Here is a 17,967-nt window from a genome sequence, read left to right as displayed (position 1 = left end):
TATTATTCAGCCACAAAAAAGAGTGAAATCTTGCCATTTACAACAACATGGATAGAGCTAGAGAGTATAATGCTAAGCAAAATGAGTCAGTCAGAAAGACAGATACCATATGATTTCATTCCTATGTGGAATTTAAGAAACAAAAGAAGCAAAGGAAGAAAAATGAGAGAGAGACAAACCAAGAAATAGACTCTTAACTGTAGAGAACAAACTGAGGGAGGGTGGGAGGGTGGGTATTAAAGATTACACTTAGCATGATGAGAAAAAATAAAATGAAAAACCAGTTTCATTTACAGTAGCATCTAAAAAAAATAAGTACTTAAGAATAAATGTCATTAAAGAGGTGAAAGACTTGTATGTTGAAAACCACCAAACATTGCTGGAAAGAAATTTTAGAAGACCTAAGTATATGGACGGATGATATCTTGTGTTCATGGATAGGAAGACTTAACGTTGTTAAGATCTACAATTTTACTGCCGTCTCTTCTGAAACTTCCATAGTCTCTTTCACAGAAATGGAAAAGTTGATCTTCAAATTCATGTGGAATTGCAATGGGCCCCAGATACCCAAAACAGTCTTGAAAAAGATCAAAATGGAGGATTCACACCTGCTAACTTTTTAATCTTTTATAAAGCTACATTAATTAAGACAGTATGGTACAGACATAAGAACAGACGTATAGACCATTGCAATAGAGTAGAGAGCACAGAAATAAAGGCTCACATATATGGTCAATTGATTTTTATCAGGGATGCCATTCAGTAAGGAAAGGAAAGTCTTTAACAGATGGGGCTGGGAAAACTGGATATCCACATGCAAAAGAATGAATTGGGCCCTTACAAAATAAATACATAAATACAAAATTAATACAAAATTAAAATAAATACAGAAATTAACTAAACTTTGATCAGTGACCTAAACTTAAGAGCTTAAGAATAAAACGTTAGGGAAAATCCTCATAACATTAGATTTGGCAATTTTATGGATATGACACCAAAAGCACAGGCAACGAAAGAAAAAATAAGTTGGACTTCATCAAAATTAAAAACTCTCGTGCATCAAAAGACACTATTAAGAAAAGAAAAAAAATAAAACCAACGGAATGGAAGAAATTTGCAAATCTTGTATCTGATTAGGGATTGAGATCCAGAAATGTATAAAGAACTCTACAACTCAACCAACAGAAGCAACCCAATTCAAAAATGAACAAAGGACTTGAATAGCCATTTCAAAGAAGACAGACAGCTGGCCAATAAGCACACGAAAAGATGCCTAACGTGAGAACCACAGTGATATATTACTTCATACCTGTAATTTAAAAATGGAAAATAAAAAGCAGTGCAGATGTGGAGAAACTGGTAGGGGCATAAAATGGTGCAGCTCCTGTGGAAACCAGTTCATCAGTACTTCAGCAAGTTACACATGGAATCACCATATAACCCAGCAATTCCACTTCTAGGTGTATATCCAAGAGTGTGGAAAACAGGGACCCAGACAGATAGCAGTGTTCATGGCAGCATTCTTCACCAGATCCAAAAGATGGAAACAATTCAGGTGGCCATGATGAGTGGATAAACAAGCTGTGGTAGACACACACCATTATTCAGCCATAGGAAGGAGCGAAAAATCTGATAGATGCTACAGCATGGCTAGACCTAGAAAACATCGTGCCAAGTGAAATAAGCCAGACACAGAAGGACAAATATTGTATGGTTCCATGTAATGGGAGCTACCTAGAATAGGCACATTCATAGAGACAGAAAAGTAGAACAGAGGGGAGAGGAGGATGGGGAGTTATTATTTAATGACTACAGAGTTTATGCTGAGATAATGAAAAAGTTTTGGGTATAGATGGTGGTGATGGTTATATCAACATTGCAGATGTATTTAGTTCCACTGAATTGTGTACTTGCAGATGGTTAAAATGATCCATATTATATAGTGATACATATTTTACCATAATAAAAACACTTTTTAAAAAAATAGGTTAAGGAAATTGCCCAAAGTCATAGAGCTTACAGGTGGAAAGAGCTGGACCACAAACCCAGGCTCTCCAACTCCAAGGCCTCTTGGAAGTAAGGAGGATCAGTTGTACTTCTCCTGGATATTTCTGAGGATCTACCCAAAGGGAGGAATACTGAAAATGGGAAGTTTCATGTTTTTGTACCTAAAGCAATTTGATGTATCTGTATTTGTGTCTGAGGCCCTAAGATCTTAATCTCAACAGAGGGACGCCTTAGTGGCTCAGTCAGTTAAGCATCTGTGTTCAGCTCAGGTCATGATCCCAGGGTCCTGGGATCGAGTCCTGAATCGCACTCATTGCCCAGCGGGGAGCCTGCTTCTCCCTCTGCCTGCCCTCCCCCTGCTTGTGTGCACTCTCTCTCTCTCTCTCTGACAAAATCTTTAAAAATAAATAAATATATTAGCTACTTATAGTGGTTAAGAGTTGACTTCTGGGAAGATCTGTCACTGTTTAGAAACAAGTGTTTTTGTACAGTGTTAAAGGATAATAATTTTTTTTTAATATTCTAGAGAGAGAACACGAGCGGGGGGAGGGGCAAAGGGAGAGGGGGAGAGAGAGAATCTCAAGAGACTCCCTGCTGAGTTTGGACCACACCCCCCCAACACGGGGCTCAGTCTGACCGTCCATGAGATCATGATCTGAGCCAAAATCACAAGTTGGACGCTTAACCAACTGAGCCACCCAGGCACCCCAGGATGATAATTTCTTAACAGCAAAATCATTGCCATCATACAAATATAAAATGACCATATGTCAAAGATTTTGATTAACTCATTAATTAATGAGACAACCAGTGAGATGTTACAGTTGGTTCAGTGGAGAATCCAGGAGTACACCTGTATGTAGGCAGTCAGGAATGCTGAAATTGGCAAAACCAGCTTCATGGGACAGGGAGAGAGGGTGAGTTGCACCTCTGTTGAACAAAGCTCACTTTCATTTCTACAGACGAGCATCATTTGCATTACTTTCGGTTTCTGCAGCTTACAGAATTGAAAAATAGCTGAGAAGCAGTAAGACAGAGACTAGCTGGAAGGATATGCTGGACAGGACACCCATTTGTCTATTTTCACTCATCCCCAAGTCTGTCACAGTTTTGGGGGGTTTTTTTGGACAACAGTCATAGAAGGGAATCTGTGTCTGTAGTACCAGTTGATTATTTTCAATTAGGAAAATATAATCTAATCTCTAAATTTACCACCAAGTTGCCTTGTTTTGTCAAGGAACTCTTGAACTACAGGCAGTTTTTCTAGACTGCACTTAAGGGTTGGGACAAAAGGTGTCCTTGGTCGGGAGCCAGGAATCCTGGTACTGTCTATAATTTGCTGTGCACTTAAGGCAATTGGTTTAACCTCCCTGGCTCTCAGTTTCCTTGAGTAAAAAATAGAGGGTTGGGTCAGATCTTTGACTTTCTGCCTTTTAAAGTTTTATATATCATGGTTTTATCCTGTGCTTCTTGAATTCCTGATTCTTCCTGAATTCTGCTAAGGCTCAGAATGAGACCCAGATGTTCTCAGGGAGCTATTTCAGGGACATTGTATTAATATGACAGAAACAGGTAGTGTTCATTTCTTTGGAGAACTAACCCTGTGTTTTGGGCCCTGGCGATTGCTGGCTGCAGTTAACAGTATTCTGGTACACTCCATCCTTCCCTCCTCCATCCCTACCCCGCGAGCATTAGAAACCAGCTCTTTGTGAAAATGAAGACTTCGTCCATTATCAAGATGACAGGGTTCCTATGATCGCTCTGCCTCATAGTGTAGCTTTTGAACTCATGAGCCGGCACTCACAGGTGTAGTGCATACTTGAAGTTAAGCAGAATACAGAGAATAATAAGTGATAACTAAAATGTTCTGTCTGGAGTAAAGATGATTATAGGTGATCACCTAGGGCATCTGTGGTTTGGTAGATTTTCATTGCCCCTACATCCTGGGGAATTGTTGTAGTTAGTAGCTTTTTTTGTGTTCCTGGCCTCTGCTGTTTTCCATTGGTTGGATCCCCTACCAAGAGATGCCATTTGCCACGAGATTTATTCAAAAGGCAAGAAACTTTTTTTTTTTTTAACACAAAGCTCCTGGGCGTTTCCGGAGATGATAATACCCCTCTATTCTCCCTCCTTACCTCCCCTCTTAATATCTTCCTCTTTCCCTCCTTCCACGGTGATTCTTGGGCCCTTGGGCCTGCTTTCATTTAAGTCATGCTCCTCTGAGAGAGGAAAAGTGGGTGGGAAAGCACACTTGATCATGTCCCTGGGACAGCTGCTCTGGAAAGCCTAATCCTTTCTCATGAGGAGTTTGTAGCTGTAGAGTGTCTTTTCCTAATAGCTGGGGTGACATCAGCTCCCCTGAGGGGGGGCGCCGGTGAGCAGAGCGAGCGCGTTGCAGCTTGTGCCCGGCTGCTTGTTTATCTGCTGCCTTCGTGTTGGGGAACTCCTTGGTTATACCTTGACCATCCTGGCTGCATCCTGAATTAGACTCTGTTAGGACAGGCTGATTGATAACATGGATGAAAGAAGAGCTGGGAGACCTCTCTGAGCAGAGTGAATCACCGAAAAGAACTTCAGCTCCCTCCCACTTTTAGAACAGTTCCATCTTTGAAGTGAAGAAACAGTTGAAGTGGAGTGAGGCTGAGCTAGCTTCTCATTTTATTTTTACATGGCCTTTCTTTTCAACTTCTATTTAATAGCACTTTATTATTTTTAAGAATATGCTTCCAAGTTATTTGTAAAGGAAATTTTGGTGCATTGAATGTAATAGTAATATATATTATAGCCTAGGGAAGAATCTTGAATTTTGTTATCTTTTCCTTTTTTTCTTACAAATGTTAAATTTATGTGGCTCCCAACAGTCCTGTGATTGTGGTTGAAGCCCTCTCTCTGGGGCCCTGAGTGGAATTAGGTTGCAAAGGGCACTTTGTTTTCTTCAGCAGAAGGGGCTATGGAGTAAGAACTGGGAGTCTTAGAGGTCTGTGTGAAATATTTCTCTAACTCTATAACTCACTTCCTCCCATTTATACATATTTTGGCTTTAAACATTGTTAAATTCTCCCAGCGACTCTACGACTCTACAAGGGTTACTATAATTATTATGGTTTTACAGATTAGAAAAACAGATACAGGGGGGTAAAGTAACTTTCTTCAGGGCCAACTGGGGAGCCAGAGCCAGGATTGGAGACTGTTATTTATTGACTATTTCACCATGTAATCTTAATCTCATAACTCAGGGAATAACTTTAACATTTTGGACTGTATCATTTCACTCATTCTCACGTATATTTATATTAGTAAAAATCATGCCGTGTGAAAGTGTATATCCTCCTCTTTCCTCAAATTGACGTTGTTTCAAAAGAATTTTCTCACATTACTTAAAAACACTCAGGAAACAATTTTATTGACTGCGTCGTATTTTCTTAGATGGCTGTACCACAGTTTAACTATGTTCCTGACGTTGAGTATTTATATTGGATCTCATTTTTGCTCTTAGAGTCAGTCTGCAGCAGGTAGCTTTGTTGTCTAAACTGTTGCCTACACAATAGTCATCTGCACTTCGGATTATGTCTTAAGGGTAGGTGCCTGCAAACTGGGACCACTGGGTCTGTGAGTATGAATATTTGGGAGACTTTCCTGGAAGATTGAATCACTTTATATTTCCATAAGCTCGGTGTTTGGGAAGATTTCTTCACTTTAACAGTGATCTTTGTCATTTCTTAAACTAGTTTGCTAGAGTTTAATTTGGTAACCAACAAATGGTATCTTACTCTTACAATGTAAACTTCCTTGCTGCTTGGTGAAACAGTCCTTTTCATGTGACTGTTAGCCATTAGCCATCTGAAGAACCACTGTTTCTGCCCAAGAGAAGGGCACAGAAGAGGAAGACTGAGGCTCAGCGGGAAGCACTCGCGGGACAGAGCTCGTGTTATGTTGGGAGAGGTTGAACTTTCTTTATTGTTGTTTGCCTCACCTTGAGAAGTCCACCTTGCTTGAAGGCTACCGTCTGAGGCAAAGCCAGCAGTGAGTCCTCGGGACCCTGCCACTGTCTCCTGTGGGTACTGAGCCCTCTGGCAGGGGGGAAACGTGGCACTAGAGCTGAGTGCTTGAAAGCTCATGCATAGGACGCAGAGGGCTCACCTGTAACCAGTATTTCATGCCTTGAAGGGCATCTTTGTGAGATGATGATGTACTGGTTGGTTGTTTGACTGAGGAATCGAAGTGTGAATTCTCTGAATTCTGTTTCTTTACTGTCACTTTGCAGTTCATGTAGGACCTTGTGGATGATACTTAAATCCATGCTAGCCTATCTTTCCTGCTTAGCTGGCACCATTTTTTTGGCTTGAGTTTTTTGTTCTCTAGGCTCATGTTGTAATGACGGAGCATTTTGAAGCACAGATTAGTTCTAAGTATTGAATTCTTACACGTTGCTGTGCCTAAAGCCTGAAGGAAATGGCCATCTTTTATCTTACGAGGTCTCGTTGCATTAGAAATAGCTTTCCCGGGCGCCTGGGTGGCTCAGTTGGTTAAGCGACTGCCTTCGGCTCAGGTCATGATCCTGGAGTCCCTGAATCGAGTCCTACATTGGGCTCCCTGCTCAGCAGGGAGTCTGCTTCTCCCTCTGACCCTCCCCCCTCTCATGCTCTCTCTCTCTGTCTCATTCTCTCTCTCAAATAAATAAATAAAATCTTTAAAAAAAAAAATAGGGCGCCTGGGTGGCTCAGTTGGTTAAGCGACTGCCTTCGGCTCAGGTCATGATCCTGGAGTCCCGGGATCGAGTCCCGCATCGGGCTCCCTGCTCGGCGGGGAGTCTGCTTTTCCCTCTGACCTTCCCCCTTCTCATGTGCTCTCTCATTCTCTCGCTCTCAAATAAATAAATAAAATCTTTAAAAAAAAAAAGAAAAAGAAATAGCTTTCCCGGGGTGCCTGGGTGGCTTGTCAGTTAAGCATCTGCCTTCTCAGGTCATGACCCCAGGGTCCTGGGATCAAGCCCTGCATCCGGCTCCCTGCTCAGCGGGGAGCCTGCTTCTTACTCTCCCTCTCTCTGTCCCTCTGCCTGCTTGTGCTCTCTCTCTCTCTCTCTCAAATAAATAAAATCTTAAAAAAAAAAAAAAGAAATAGCTCTCCCCACCGCCACTTCCTCAGTACTCAAAGCACTAAGTTGACTACTCTACTTGGAGAAAGGGATTGGATGTCCTGAAGCATTAGTTACATAATTGTGGATTGGCTTTCACCCATCCAGCTTGACCTCCTCCTGTGATCGTGAATTCCAGGCTGGCAACAGTAATTAGATCTCAGAAAAGCCTGTCGTCCAAAAGCACACCAGGCTAAAGAACCTCGAAGCCTCTTCTATGCATCAGCTGAAGTTTCAGAGCCCTTCATTTTTAGGATACAGTAGTAACCTTAGACAGGTAGTGCTTTTCTTTCTGTGCATTAATTTAAATTAAGCAATGACACCTACTTTCTGTTCTGCTTTGAGATCTACAGGGAGCTAACCTGGCCATTCGGGTGCCTTTCCACCCTTGCTCAGTGATACTGCTTAGATAGACTGCAAACAGGGCAGCAGGCAGAAAACCTCCCATGCCCATAAGCTACTAAGTAACCCAGTGATAGCTAGATTTAGTAAAACAGGTAAGTGCTGTAAGAAGTTGGAAATATCAGGGAAGACTTCCTAGAACCCAAACTTTGAAAGATGAAATGACATTCCAAAGAAATGACTGTGAGAATATATATAACTCAAGACTTACACTTAAGGTACAACGTCATTTTGCAGTCTGCAAAGGGTTTTCTCTTTAATTCTCTAATCCTCACAAGAACCCTGTAGAGATAGGTAGTGCGAAGTTGAATGATGGGCAGAGGGTCTGACAGGCAGCAAGTGGTTGAAAATCTGAGCTGTTGTCTGGTTTCCATCATGTATCTTTTGTGATTCAGTCTTGAAGAGGAGCCCCAGAGATCCCAGCAGACTGAGAGAGCTATTCACCCAGAAGGTCATAGCAAGGCTGTTCTATGCAGGGGTAATTTAGGGACACCCCAGCCCCCAGGATGTTTCCAGTTATCGTTGGAGTCTAAAATGAGGGCCTAATATTATAAAACACATTCAGGAATCACTTTTGGAAGGAAAAGAGTTAGTGAAAAACAGTTCTTTTAACTTCGTGAGATACCAGAAAGGGAGAATCATACCAAAAATAAAATACACAATGGCAAGTTTATAATTATTATATGTTGTATATTGTAGTAATCATTTCCAGAGGAAGGATGTATGTTAAAAAAAAAAAGATCATAAAGGTATTTTACAACATTTCATGAGATAGTATAAGAGCTGGAAGAGTTATGGCAAAGCTAAAAGAAAAGGAAAACTTAGGAATAAGGATGAATAGAGACAAATATTTCATAGATTTTTTCAACGTCTATTCATTTCAGGTTTCTGGCTATAGGCTTACATAACGTTTTTCTTTCCTCAAACTGGAATTACAGAGAGGAGCAGAAAGGTGGTCTGATAAGGCAGTTGGTGCCTGTTCCTTGTATGTATAGGCTCAAACCAGGAGTCCGTGCTCCGACAAGTTGTTAGCAACCAGGGCTCTTAGGCAGGTCAAGGAAATAGTCCATTATCATAGGGGTCTCAGACCAGGCTTCATATGCTTTTACCCTGGCACTGCCAGGTATGCTTGTTTTTATTGGAAAATAACCTTTTTGCAAAAGAAGCATTGCTTATACAGGGATCCATCATTTCCAAGTTCTTTCCGCCTGTCAGGAAATGGGACACCTGATGGGACCCCTCTGAAGAGGGAGTTGAAAGCTTTGTGTTCTGTTGATCTGACAGAATTATACAAGGTAATCTATTGCATGTGACCCTTCAGTATCTGCCCTCTAAAGTGGAGCAGGGCCAGGCATTGTTCTTGGCTTAAGAATATAATAGGTTAAAAAAGCAGACAGACAAGGTTGTGCTTTGCTGGAGCTTATGTGCAGTGGGAGGGTAGACAAACAAGTGAGAATAAATGAACAACACGGTGCATTATATCACCCTTTGGGGGTTCTTGAAAGACAGAGTCTCTACCTGAGTTCCTCAGATCATGAGATAAATTTTTGTGCCTGAATAAATATATAAAGGTGACTGATCTGTTAAATAACAGCCCGCTGTACTTCTGTTTGATATATACTACTAATGAATTTTCAAACCTGCCAAACTCTGAGAATTTCTAAACACATTTTTCTCTCTTAGGTTGCAGAGAACAGATCTTAGAAGATGCAAAACCTGAATCTATCAGTGACACTCCGGACTTAGCCCTACCACCTGAAATGCCGATTTTGATTGATTTCCATGCTCTGAAAGACATCCTTGGGCCCCCGATGTATGAAATGGAGGTGATTGTTCTCATTTCTTTGTTGATGGCCTCCAGTTTACTCTGATGGCTGCTTCACAGGTTGGAGGAGAGTCAGAACAGGTTTGGGAGGCTGAATTTTGTCTGGAGATTGGAAACTTGTTTTCTCCATGGTATTGAATTTTAGTGCCCAGTGTGATAATAAGTAAGTCTTTTGCAGAGAGCCAGAGACTCTGGCCACACCCTTTTCTGGAAACTCGGTCTGATCTTATTCTCTGCCCTCCAGTTCCATTTTAACAACAGTGTCTCTGACTTTCCTCCTTAGAAATTCTATATTCCCATTAATGCCTAATTAAGGATTTTTTTGTGCTATCAGAGTCTTGGGGGACAGAGGCAGGGAAACAACCTAAGCATAAAATATCTGAAAACGTGAGCCTAGCTTTAACTGCCCTAGTGCAGACCCAGACTGCATCTTTCAGAAATCTGTCATTTTGTTGTTAATAGCTCCTTGGGTTAAAGCCACACAGCCCTATTAACATCTTTCTCCCCTAACTGTCCCTCACCACAGAATGTCCAGTCAGAAAGGCCTGAGCCCCAGGACTTAGTTGAGGCAGGTGGATGGAAAAAGGTATTGAGTCTGTGTCTGCTGAGGCATTTTGATACAGTGCATAGGATTCTTACATGAGCTAGTATGGGTCAGTGACTGGAAAAAATTTTTGTTATACTACTGAACATAGCATGTTCTTCAGAAGCTTTACCATCACCTCCTCTCAGTTTAAGAAAAAAAATTATTTTCAGAAGAATAAGTCTGATAAATTATACAGAAGATAACCTCTCCCTCTGACATTCAAAATCACTACCAGTAGATGCGGTTTTCCTCAAGTCTTAAAACTGTGGAGAGGAAAAGTAGTCCCCAAACCCATCTTGTTTATCTGTTTAAACTCTGAGCTGGTCATTAAGGCTAATGAACCTCTCTACAAAACTCTGTGACAAGAATAGAACTTGTTTACTCTCAACAGTAAATCTGGTCTTGAACAGTAAGAATCAGAGGCAGATTGGTTATTTGAATTCTTAAGATGTCATGGATTTAAATTTTGAAGTGTTAAAAGAAATGGAGCAAAACTTTCCTTGCTTGAGAAAGTGAGCAAAACCTACTTTTCTGTTCTGCAAGAATGCAGTGGTTTTGAGAGTGAAGACGAAAACAGGTTCTGACTCCTGCATTTCCAATGGGCTTTTTTCTCTAAGCTTTCCAGAACAGTACGTTCCAGAAATTCTTTGGGAATTTAAACTAGAGCAACAGATAACAAAAGATTGATGCATGTTTCTGTTGCATATACCCCTTCTTTCCCAGTCATTTCTGTTGCTTTTAGGTTTAGAAGCATTGTTGAGATTCTTGAAGCTTTGGCAAAAAAAGGAACCAAAAGAACAGAAATGAGAAATTTTATAAACACTGCTTAACGGCTCTGTTTGATATCGTTGGAGAAACTCATTTTCCCTTAGGCATCTGAGCACTTTTCACCAACATGAATCTGACAGGTAGAGTCTAGTAGCCTTTTGCCTTTTAAAAATAGCATCTTAGAATAGAAGGTCTGGTGTTTGGGAGTTTGGAACATTTTGTTCATCTTTTCCACACTTGAGAGAATTCACCCTCTAGCCTGGGGTTTCTGTCTCTACCTCTAGTGGTCTGATGAACCATCAGCCCCAAGCTGCTTAACCACCCTTGCCCGAGCTTTTGCATCTCTGAGATTAAGATTTATGGAACATTTCTTTATTGTCTTATTGCCCTGAGGGCCATCACTGTGCTGGGAGTCTTCCATTTTATACCCGGGAAGAAGCTTGAAGAGATAAATGAGTCCTGCAGATTCACATAAGGTGCAAATAGTGAAGCCATTAGTCAAACTCAGACCAGCTGATGGCAAGTCCAGTATTCTTTCTGCTCTTCTCCAGTCCCCTGTCCGACCAAGTTAATTCCTGCCCTTCCCTGCTGAGAAGAGAACGGCTTGAAGTATGGCAGTTTAAAAAAAAAAAAGACATCTGCTCTACGTCAGATTTTTGTTTGTATTCTTACCCAGTGTAGTGCTGTGTTTTGGAATGGGAGAGTTTGGCCTGGGGTTCTTGGCCACTTTTTGTGTGTATCTGTTAGGTATCAGGCACCATGGAAGACCCTCTAACAAGTGACATGTCTTTGAATCCTCAGTCATGGCGTCTTTCCAAGAACAGATGAGGAAACAGGCTTAGAGTGTTTAAATAACTTGCAAGAAGACCCAGCTTTTGCCAGAATGGAGATTTGGTTCAAGCCTGACTGCCTCCAGAGCTGTGCTCTGTTTCTCACGTGCGGGGAATGTAGCGCTGGCACGTCTGGGGTCTCGGTTCTCACAGAGAATGCGCAGTGGCTGGCCTGCGTCACTCTTCTTCCTGCAATCCTGGGGAAAAGGTCTGGAGAGAGATTGTACTAGGAATGTTGGAGTATGTGTTGAAGTGATCCACGATGTTGTAAGACACCTTTTTTTGGCTTAAATGCCTGTATTCTCCATAAAGGTAAAAGTCTGGGGTCTGTCATTTCTTCTAGAAAGAGTTTCATTTGTTCAGTAGATAACGTGTTGAAGAGCTGCTGGTAAATACAGTAGTAAACAGGCAAGGTATGATCTCTACCTTCATGGTGCTTCCTTTCATAGAGAAAATAAGCAAGTTAGCATGTAATTGTGAGTTGAGATTGGTGCTATAGGGAAGACAGGCAGCACTGAGATTGGGGGGGAGGGGGGTCACTGCTCCAGCACCATCTGAGACATCATTTATGGTAGACTTGGGCTTGTTGACAGTTTACATACAGGGAACAAAGGAAACAGTCATTAGAAGGAACTTCCGGGCTTCTGGTGGGAGCAACAGGATTTTTGTGTGGCAGTGCCATTTACCGTGGTGAGAAAGACAGGGATGGTGAACATGTCAAGTTTGAATTGTCTGAGACGTGAAAGGAGACGTGGACATGCAGGCCTATTGTCCAGAGGAGAGGTCCAAGGTGGAGGCATGAGTTACAGAGTCGTCAGAAGATAGAGAATATTTCAAGTCCCAGAAATGTTGAGGTCAACCAGAGGAAAAAGTATACACAGAAAGAGCCAGTAGCCTAGAGGCAGGCCCTGAAGAATGCCAATACTTAGGGTCATGGAGAGGAAGAGGAGCCCTCAAAAAAAGAGCGAAAGAAGTAACAAGCAGGCAGGTAAGAGAGAAATGGGTTTTATCCTGCCATGAGAACTGAGGAGGAAACCCTCCAGAAGGAGGGAATGGCCAAATGTGTTTGCTGTTTGTGTATTCGCGTTGGTAGCATGGAGGTCGGTGACCTTGGAAGAGGGGAGTGGTGGGCATGGGAGATTTGGGAGTGTGTGGAAGAAAGAACGGGAGGTGAGGAAACAGTGTGGAGGCTCCTCTTTTCAGAACTTGGCTATGAAGGATTGCAGAGAAATGACGTGGCCACAGGGAGGCTGTTTGCAAGTGGAGGCCTGTGTGCTGATCACAGCAAGCCAGTAGAGAGAGCGGGATGGATGTTGCCGGAGGGACAGCAGGAACAGTCTTTGGGCACGTGAGATGGGGTGGGACCCACAGTGTGAGGGGATGAAATCGTGTGCGAGCGAGGATGCCCTCTGTGGGGTATAATGAGGAAAGGGGCGAGAAGAGTGAGTTATTTACAAGAAAATGTTGATAATGATGGAACAAAGGCTTGTTCTTGTCACTGGGAGAGAAGTGAAGCCAGGACAGAGCAGGTGCAGAATGTGAAGGTTACACAGCGTCGATGGTCTTGAAGACAAGGGAACTAGAGGGATAAGAAAATGATCCGGGCTGGGAGCATTCAAATTCAGATTTCAGACGTGGTGGAATTTCTGCTGGTGATAAGGACCTAGAAGAGAATGGCTGAGGTATGGTGAGGAAGCCGTTGTTGGGATCGAGGAGCTGTTCCGAGAACACAGAAGCCAGGTAGCAGCAGAGCATGAGCTGTTCGCCGAAGACACCATGGGTGATAGCAGGATGCAGGGTGGTGAGGAAGGGGAAGAGTGTTCTGAAGGCAGAACATAGTGGGAAGGGAATGGAAGTGGGGGAGCCAGCTGCCGGAGCAGGGGGTTAGGCGAAGGGAGGAGGAAGGAGGCCCCTCACTCACCAGGTGATAAACGCAGCCTCCTTGAGTGGGATGCGTTGGGGCTAATTACATGTATGTGTTTAGACGGGTTTTAGGATTGGGTGAGTTGATGTATGTAGAACCCCCACCGTAGTGCCTGGTACATGCTAAAAATGCACAAATGCTGGTTCCTGCAACTGCCTTACTCCCAAAAAACTATCATCCCTAATCACCAAAACAACAACAACAACAAACAAAATGCCATTTTTATTGTTTTTGTAGTCCTCATTTTATACCTGCATTTAATAGTCTTCCACCACCCCTAACTGTTCTTCACTCTCATCAAAGATGAGTCTGCAAAAATATGTTAGTGCCAAAAGTGTGACTGACCTAACACTAACAGTGAGGAAGAAGGTAAGAAGGCACGTTTTATTCATAGTTCTATCCCTTTAGAATTTCCTAAACAGGTTGGAAAAGGATTTCTAGGAACTTAGTTTAGATTTCATGTTTAGGAATAGTATCATAAGTCACCTTTTCTAATACAATGAGATTTCCTGAAGAGACAAGATCAGTTAAACTCACTTTAAGAAAAGGAAAGGAAAGGAACGCTCTCCCTCCACTGGGAGAGAAGGGGGGAAGGAGTGGGCGTGGGCGCAGGTGTCTGCAGCCCTCTGGGCGTCCGTCATGCCGAGTACTTAGGGTACTTCCTCAGAAGCTCGGGCCGGGGCCACATTCAGCGGCAGAGGAAGCAGGAAAGCTCAGGAATCAAGTGACAGTTACTTAATCTTACTTGATCTGGTCAGTTAGGAGATGACCTTTAATAATGGTCAGCTCAGTTGTAATTACTTTTATTGGTTGGTTACATGAACATCCTTAGGGTGAAATGAGAATCTTACAATTGTCATTTGCATCCTAGTGAAAGCAGGAGAGGCCTCCACGTCACTGGATACATACCCTAGCAGGCCAGTCTTGCAGTTGACCAAAAATCTCTGGGGGTAATAATAGTCTTAAACTCACAGACTGTAAATGTAGTGACACAATCAGAAGAACAGGTAAGCTGTAGCGTTGCAGCCTCAGAAAGCCAGTCATCCACGCCCTAAGTGTCTGCATTCTGTCCGGCCTGCTTGTCCTGAGATTGTGTTTTCTAAGTATTCCTGACTCCATTCATATTTTGTATTAAAGCCTTAGCGCTGGCTTCCTGCAGTGGTGTATGAAAAGTCCTTTTCCAGAGGTCACTGCCCTTAAAAAATAGTAATATTAAAGGGAAGAAGATAGACATGCACATTTTTAAAAGCATCTGGAATAGGGGCGCCTGGGTGGCTCAGTCGGTTATGTGCAGACTCCTGATTTCGGCTCAGGTCATGATCTCAGAAGTGTGAGATCGAGCCCTGCGGTGGGCTCCACACTCAGGAGTCTGCTTGTCCCTCTCCTTCCCTCTCTACGCCTCCCCTACTCACACTTACTCTCTCTCTTTCTCTCCCCCCAAATAAATAAATAAATATTAAAAAAATAAAAGCGTCTTGAATAAAATGCATCCAAAGGTGAATTCCAGGAGATTCCATCAGCATGCTTGCCTTTCAAACAGACAAGATCAGGTGCTGGAAATGGGCAGAGTATAAACACTAGTGAAATGCCCGCAAGAGTTATGGTCGTGAAGTCCCCATGCACTCCATTTAACCTGCTGTGCCGCACGTGCCTGTGTCAGACACTCAGCCTGGCCCGGTGCCCCACCACGGACTGACTGTGCCAAGAAAAGGCTCTACTGAAAGGGGTGGAAGCAGCTGGCTCTCTGCGGTGCGGTGGCAGCCGGACTGGGGCTATAAACACGGCTTTGAGAGCTGACAGTGGTGGACCACCGCACCTCTCCCAGGCAAACAGGGTCTGACCTGCCCTTTTCTGAACGCTATGGAAACAGATTTGCAACTAGGAAAATCAAATATTCATGAATTCAAGGCTCAAGATCTTAGTACAAAGACTTGAAAGAAGTTGGCAGATGGATAGCTGCCGTGGTGACAGCCTGGCAGGAGCACAAAAAGCTCTCTGAGGTATAAAAGAAACCAGTTGACAGTGGCCGCGTCCCACGGCCATCTCACAGCTCAGGTTGCACAGTCAGTGTGGTACGTGTTTGCGCTGGAAAGAAGGCCATGGAATTACCTGTGTCTGCAGTCCTTGGCACCTGCTGGCCTCTGTCTCAGGATGGCTTCCTGGCCCTTCTCCTCCCAGCAGACTCTTACTCATATTTTAAGACACTGCTCAGCCTCTTCTCTGACACTTGTCCCTGCTCCCCAGACAGGGATCTGTGACTCTTCAGGGCCTATAGATGGAAGCCCTTGGTACACACCCCACTGCCTCCCCGTGCTGGAGTAGAATCGTGCCTTTATCTAATGTGCTTGAGTAGTCTGTCAGTTCCAAGTGGTATTCGCTTTTATGTCTCTATGAGCTGTCATGGAACCTAGCTCAGGATGCTCGGGAAAGCACTACTGAATGAGCGTAAAGCCCTCGATCCCTCTCATGAGGCCGCGGTAGTAAATAACAGGGTACTAAAACTGTGAGCATTGATCGAGGCTTGGAACCGTCACAAGGAGTTGTACGTATTTACTGTTTCGGTCAGGTATCACTATTTCCAGTTAATCAAGGGGGATGAACAGTAGGAAGTTGCAATGATTATACACAGATGCTCTTTCAGCGTGGCTACCGTCGAACTGATAAGAATGAACCAGACTTAGAAGACATATTCTTTTTTTCTTTAAAGATTTTATTTGACAGAGAGCACAAGCAGGGGGAGTGGCAAGGAGAGGGAGAAGCAGGCTCCCCGCTGAGCAGAGAGCCCATAGTGGGGCTCGATCCCAGGACCCTGAGATCATGACCTGAGCCGAAGGCAGATGCTTAATTGATTGAGCCACCCAAGTGTCCCTAGAAGACATATTCTATTATTAATTAGGTCTTTCATTAAATATTTTCAACACCTTAAATCTGCATATTTACATGATTGATTTCCATGATATAATTATTAAAGAAGAGATCAACCATTTCTTTATAAACAAGATTTAGTTAACAGATAAGGAAATTGAAGCACAAGGATATACCTGTGGGAAATTGAATGACAAAATGAGCTTGGGATGCTTGTGTTCCACTTTGACATCTAGCAGGGAAAACATTCTCAGCTTCGAGCTGAGGCCTGTCTTGGCTAATATAACTGATGATTCCACAGACCAGCAGTGCAATTAGAAACTGACAGAAAAGTACTGATACACATAGTTTTGAAATTATTGTGTTGAATCACTTTCTAAGGAGTGCTATGAGACACAAATTGTTCTGTGCGAACGGGTCAAGATGGCTGGGAAGCTGCACACAAGAGCAGGAAAGAAGCATAGGTCTTACCCTTTACATTCACAGTTACTTGCATTCGCCTCATTTCTGAGGGAAAGTACATAGAAACCTGATGCGTGATTGTTACAGTTTCAGAGCACGTGCCCTCAAAAGTATGACTCCGGGGCCGCCTGACTGGCTCATTTGGAGAAGCACATGACTCTTGATCTTGGGGCTGTGAGTTCGAGCCCCACATTGGGTGTAGAGAATACTGAAAAATAAAATCTTTTTGAAAAACGTATGATGGGGCGCCTGGGTGGCTCAGTCGGTTAAGCGTCTGCCTTCAGCTCAGGTCATGATCTGGGGTCCTGGGATCGAGCCCCATGTTGGGCTCTCTGCTCAGCAGGAAGTCTGCTTGTCCCTCCCCTTTGCCCCCTCTGCCCACCCCCCCACACTCATAGAGGAGCACATTTTCTCTCCCAAATCTGAAATCTTAAAAAAAAAAATGTTTCCAAGTCTAAGAATCTAAGAATTAAAGATCCTTTACCTTTTGGATAACAGCTATTAGCCTTAATCACGGAGATTCTTGGGTTGCTGGTAGCCAAGCCCCCTCACTTCTCCCTCCTGTATGTTGTTAAATCATAGATTTGCCATTTTCCCAGCTTCAGGTTAATATGAGAACACTTAACCATCAAGTCAGAATAAAATGCTCGTGGGCCTGGATGTTTCTGGTTTGGCTATATGTACTTACCTGCCCTCCACTGTTCAGTGAACAATGCACCAGTTACCTCTACCCAGAGTATGAAGCCTCCCCAGCAGATGGAGAGTTGGAAAACTGGCTTGGTTTCTTGAAGTGACACAGTAATCAACAAGCACCTTTCTCCTGACTCTTTGGAGACATTTCTGGTATTATTCTGACAAATGAGTTTGGAGGACTGAGCTGTAAAAAAAGGGATGGTTCTTGTTACAGCTAACAGAATTCTGCCAAATGGCTTTTTCGGTTAAATTTACACGATTCATTGTACTGAGGATAATTCTTTAGGATTAGTTCACTCAGCCCTAGAAAAGAGCCATGTGGTAAAACTGGACCCCCTGGCAAATTCCCACCCAAATTAGATGTCATTAAGGGATAGAAAATTGATTTTATATTAGAAAAAAACGAGCTTTGGGAACACTTTTATAAGTAGTTGTTTCTGTGTTTTCTTTAAATAGTATTGCTCTTTTGTG

General features: G+C 43.0%; 1 protein-coding gene across 2 annotated transcripts in view; it reads left to right on the top strand.

Annotated features, from left to right (window-relative positions):
- Positions 1 to 17,967, top strand: part of LONP2 (lon peptidase 2, peroxisomal) — a 115,133-nt gene that overhangs the window by 76,746 nt on the left and 20,420 nt on the right. For both annotated transcript variants that reach the window (XM_045891156.3, XM_045891155.3), the window contains exon 12: positions 9,227 to 9,369. In XM_045891156.3, coding sequence (XP_045747112.1) covers positions 9,227 to 9,369 — 143 coding nt within the window. The remainder of the gene's footprint in view (positions 1 to 9,226; positions 9,370 to 17,967) is intronic.

The sequence above is a fragment of the Mirounga angustirostris genome, unplaced genomic scaffold, assembly GCF_029215605.1.
Source record: "Mirounga angustirostris isolate CCGP_5_RB_7025 unplaced genomic scaffold, mMirAng1.0.hap1 SCAF_16, whole genome shotgun sequence".
In the NCBI taxonomy this organism is placed as follows: domain Eukaryota; kingdom Metazoa; phylum Chordata; class Mammalia; order Carnivora; family Phocidae; genus Mirounga; species Mirounga angustirostris.
This window is presented reverse-complemented; position numbering and strand designations above follow the sequence as displayed.